The sequence below is a fragment of the Berghia stephanieae genome, chromosome 12 (genome assembly GCF_034508935.2).
Source record: "Berghia stephanieae isolate SIO BIC M18660-M18661 chromosome 12, UCSD_Bste_1.3, whole genome shotgun sequence".
Taxonomy (NCBI): domain Eukaryota; kingdom Metazoa; phylum Mollusca; class Gastropoda; order Nudibranchia; family Aeolidiidae; genus Berghia; species Berghia stephanieae.
The window spans coordinates 31,392,709-31,397,708 of record NC_088371.1 but is presented as its reverse complement, the minus strand read 5'-3'; the positions used below and the strand labels follow the sequence as shown (position 1 = coordinate 31,397,708).

General features: G+C 33.9%; 2 protein-coding genes across 21 annotated transcripts in view; one reads left to right on the top strand and one right to left on the bottom strand.

Annotated features, from left to right (window-relative positions):
• Positions 1-5,000, top strand: part of LOC144957910 (uncharacterized) — a 318,367-nt gene that overhangs the window by 128,285 nt on the left and 185,082 nt on the right. The window lies entirely within an intron of this gene.
• LOC144958138 (uncharacterized) overlaps positions 1-5,000 on the bottom strand; it is an 84,996-nt gene that overhangs the window by 9,664 nt on the left and 70,332 nt on the right. For all 15 annotated transcript variants that reach the window (XR_013642355.1, XR_013642357.1, XR_013642358.1 and 12 more), the window contains 2 exons: positions 4,533-4,646; positions 3,698-3,826 (listed from right to left, as the gene is read on the bottom strand). Coding sequence is in view for 8 of the 15 variants with exons in the window: in XM_078889878.1 (XP_078746004.1) it covers positions 3,698-3,826; positions 4,533-4,646 (243 nt within the window). In the remaining 7 variants the exon portion in view is untranslated. The remainder of the gene's footprint in view (positions 1-3,697; positions 3,827-4,532; positions 4,647-5,000) is intronic.

The window sequence follows — 5,000 nt, the reverse complement described above, 5'->3', positions numbered from 1 at the left end:
GATTAGCCTGTCGATGATTGATGATAGAATAACGGTGTTTATCATTACTGCTGACCGAGAAAGAAAAAAAACATAACTAATTTATTATTAACTCTGTTGATCAAAAAAAGAACATCTCCACACACAATTCTACCAATACACGCTAATATTCACACACATTGCTTTACCTTTTGCATGTTCAGGTTTGGTTTTTTTAAACAATGTATTGACTTGTTTGTTATATTTCTACTTGCCAGCCTCACAGTCCTTTGTTTCCTTAAAATTAATAAGCATCATGCCTGGGGACCTCGTCAAATGGGAATGCTAGTTTGATTTGTTGAATGGTCAAGATTGCAAGGACTAAAGTTCCATTCAAACAGGTATTTGGAAGTATGTGTTCGTTGTGTGTGTGTTGATGTTGTTGTTGTTGTTTTATTGTTGTTTTGCAGAGAAATCTTACCATTGAGCTATCCAAGCCCCGTCAACTAATATGTGTTTAACCTTTCTCACGCAAACACACACACAAATACACACTCACACGCATACATACACACACACACACACTCGCACTCACACAAACTTGTTCATTCTGTCAGCTCTCAAGCTACCCTATAGCGCCTTAAAATGGTAACATTTTCTGTAACTTGAGAAACTACGTAATTCACACTTTTGTAGGAAATAATTTTAAATATTGTCTCTTGAGTATGTCATGGGGTTTTGATTTATTTTTCTTTCCTTTCTAGAATGCGCTAATATGGCAAGAGGAAAGAAGCGGCAGACATCCATTGTCGACTGTAAAAATCTGAACAAAGTTCCAAGACTCGATCAAGCTTCCCCTGAAATTGACTGGTCGAAATGCCTGTTTTGTCAAGAAACCATTGAAAATTCTCCTCTCACAAACCCTAAAAAAGCAACCAAGTTAAATTGTATTGAAGACACTTATGTTGCCATTTCTGAGGATATCAAACTTTTTCATGACTCAGGCAGATTGCCAAACTTGAGAAACTACGTAATTCACACTTTTGTAGGAAATAATTTTAAATATTGTCTCTTGAGTATGTCATGGGGTTTTGATTTATTTTTCTTTCCTTTCTAGAATGCGCTAATATGGCAAGAGGAAAGAAGCGGCAGACATCCATTGTCGACTGTAAAAATCTGAACAAAGTTCCAAGACTCGATCAAGCTTCCCCTGAAATTGACTGGTCGAAGTGCCTGTTTTGTCAAGAAACCATTGAAAATTCACCTCTCACAAACCCTAAAAAAGCAACCAAGTTAAATTGTATTGAAGACACTTATGTTGCCATTTCTGAGGATATCAAACTTTTTCATGACTCAGGCAGATTGCCAATAGCATTGAAATTCAATATTAACCAACCTGTGAAATGTCTTGTTAGTTTTTTGAGAGACAATGATGGACTTTACCATAAGAATTGCAGACACAGGTTTCATAAATCAAAACTCAAAAGGCTTACAAAGAAGATAAATCAATGTAATAGTGAAGCAGTTGCAAGTACTGATACAAGAGGCACATTAAACACATCACATGTAAGCAAACACTGCTTGTTTTGTAAAGGTTGTGAAGTGGAATTGACTGAGGTGCGGACTCCTGCTCTTTCACAAAAAGTCTACTAGGAAGCTGTCCTTCTTTCAGATACAAGTATTCTTAGAGTATTTGCGGAGGGTGATCTTATTGTGGTGGAAGCAAAGTATCATAAGCCTTGCCTTATACTGTTCCACAGAAGAGCAGACGATTTTAGATGTAAAAATACTTCAGACAACAAATACAAAATACACATTGCAGAATGCAAACAGGATATTGTCAATTTTTTTGATCAACAACAAGCTCGCACAGAGACAAATGTTGTGTTTAAGCTGAATGATCTCTACAATTTACTTTTGTCAAAATTAAATGCCATAAATTTGTCGGATATATATGTACATAAAACTAGATTCAAAGAAAATTTACTATCGAGAGTTCCTTCTTTAATGGAATACAGGGATGAGCGGGAAGTCTTGCTTACTTTCAAAGAGGGGAATGTTATTTCACAAGCAGCTATTGCCGATTTAGATTCAAATGATGATCTTGCAATACAAAAAGCAGTTGATATTATAAGACCAGAAATAAGAAATCATACATTCATATCACCCCTCAATATAGATCATGATAGCATTGTCAATAGTGTACCACACAAATTAGTGAAAATTGTGAATGGCATTTGAAGTGGTCAGTGTTCGCTAAGTTTAGGTCATCAGAATCGACATACCATGACAATTTCACAGCTTATCATGTTGAACCACAACAACAAAAGCCCGCAAAATTCAGGTAGCACTAGAAAACAGTTGTCCAAGGAAACCCCAATCCCCGTTTATTTAGGAGTCTTGGTTTTTGACAAAACCAGAAAGAAAGGTCTTATTGATAAACTGTCTGCTCTGGGTTTATCAATTTCCTATGCTAGGGTAAAAGATATTACAGCTGAAACTAGTAAAAGAATTTGCCAGTTCTATAAAGAGACAAGTATTTCAACATCATCCAGAGATTTGTCTGTTTGTTGTTTGACAGAGCAACCAACTTATCTGCTGTCAATGAATGCTGGCGTGAACTTTTTACAAAAAAGTCACGCCTTCCAGACAATATGCCACCAACTCGTGAAGCTCTCAAACAGCATTTAAATCGAGCAGTTTACCAAGCTCGTTATGTATGGAAACGCTCCCTTGCTTAAGTCCCTAGTCTTCCTTCCAAATCAGATTTTGGTTGGAAAGAAGATGGGATGCCAAAGTGGTCCACTTTGACTGACCTTACACATGCCTCACAAAATCTGATTAAATGTAACTGTTCATCAAAGGGATGCTCCAAAAGATGCAATTGTGTTAAGGCATCTCTTCCATGTACTCTGTTATGTGCTTGCAATGGTCAATGTTCTAGAGACAATGATTGACTTTAAACACGTTTTTCAATTGTATGTTTTCAACAAACTATGTAATTTTAAAAAAGGGATGTAAATCTATAATAATGCTGCTGTTAAATATGTACACAGAAAAAAAATGTTATAAATGGTTCAATTCTTCATTGAATAAATATGTATTGTACAATATATATAAATTTAAACGTGTTATTTGCTTTATGATAGAGATACATTGTACTCTTATGTTTGAGAGTGATTGTACGTGTGTGTCGGGAGGAGAAGGGGTACTTGCTTTGGCAGTTGAATTGTCTATTATTGTTTGTTTTTTGTTTTTTTAATCAAATTAATATTGCTTGATTTTAGAGGATGTGAAGATTAAAAAATGTTTTTGAAATGCATGGCATTTCAAATATATGTCAGATTCTAAACCATTTAAACAGTTTCCAGGAAGGAGATATATATTTTTTAAAATTTCCTGAAAAATCCCAATTGAATTTCGTATTTTCTTATATATTTCAATAAAATTGAAATGGAAAAGTATTTTCTGAGTCCAAAGTACGCAAGGGAATAGCAAAATAACCACATCATTATAAAATATTTATAAAACCGTAATTTTTTGAAAAAAAAAAAAATGTTGAAAAAATGTATTTTGTCACCTTTAAAGGGCAATAACTCGTGGTTCCAGCTATATTTCAACTTGGAGCCACATATTTTCGAAATCCTCATAAAATTCTGCACTTTGTGTGAAAATTTCATGCTGGTTACACGATTTGCACAATTTTTCCATTAAGGGAACGGACTATAAATATACTCACAGCATTTGACTCCTGTTTTTCCTTGAGTTTTTCCAGCTCTTTCATTTGCTGCCTTTCCTCAGCTGCTTGGAGAAGCTCATCGTGGTACTGTTTCTTTTGGACCACGGGTTTAGGCTGGTGGTTCATTTTCTGATATAAGAAAACAGAAAGAAGTCAAGTGGTAATATATAATAAAGATAATAAGAAAACCGAAAGAAGTCAAGTGGTAATATGTAATAAAGATAATAAGAAAATCGAAAGAATTCAAATAGTAATATGTAATAAAGATAATAAGAAAATCGAAAGAATTCAAATAGTAATATGTAATAAAGATAATAAGAAAACCGAAAGAAGTCAAGTGGTAATATGTAATAAAGATAATAAGAAAACCGAAAGAAGTCAAGTGGAAATATGTAATAAAGATAATAAGAAAACCGAAAGAAGTCAAGTGGTAATATGTAATAAAGATAATAAGAAAACCGAAAGAAGTCAAGTGGTAATATGCTAGACTTATCATATAAAAGATTTATCACATGCAAGACTTAACTCACTCAACCCTAACACCGACTATATCCGTAGTTTACCCGGGGTACTTTTACCCCATGCCTATTTATTACATTTTTCTGAGACAAATTATAGGCGTAGTGGCAAAGCTAATGTTTTTTAGATTTTACATGTTACTAGTAGTTGAATAAATAAAACTATCTATGGACAGGCTCATTTTTAATACATTTCTTCCAATTTTGAAAAGTAGCAAATATCTCTGGGGTTGAGTGAGTTAAAACAAGACAAATCTGAATTAAGACGACGCTGCTTGTAAAATTCACGATTCAATCGATGATCCGATTAGACTTACCACGAGAGACACGTCTGAATTAGGAAGATGATGCTGTTCGATTTCTCCTGTGATTTCATTCCGTTTGGGTCTGCCAGTTCGGTATTGTAGCATTACGTCTGCTAGCTCTCCTTGCTGGAAAAAGAAAAAAAAGATAAAAATACAAAAAGTGACCACTCGTCTCAAAATGGTGTTATGTCGTCGTAGAGAATCGGATTCTTAAAACCGAATTTTAAACTTAATTTATAAAGTTTGAGTAAAATTAGATGCCTTTATTGAGGACAGAGTATCTTGTTTGTTTGATTGTTTTTGGTGGGTTTTTTATTTTTTTTTTTTTGGGGGGGGGGGTTGTTGTTGTTTGTTTTTGTTTTTCATTTTTTGTCTTGTTTCTGTTTTGTAATTTAAAAAGGCTTCCCCTTATTCTTATAATAATAATATAATAATAATAATATTCTACTTTATCTATTCGTATAATGAAATATGTAATGT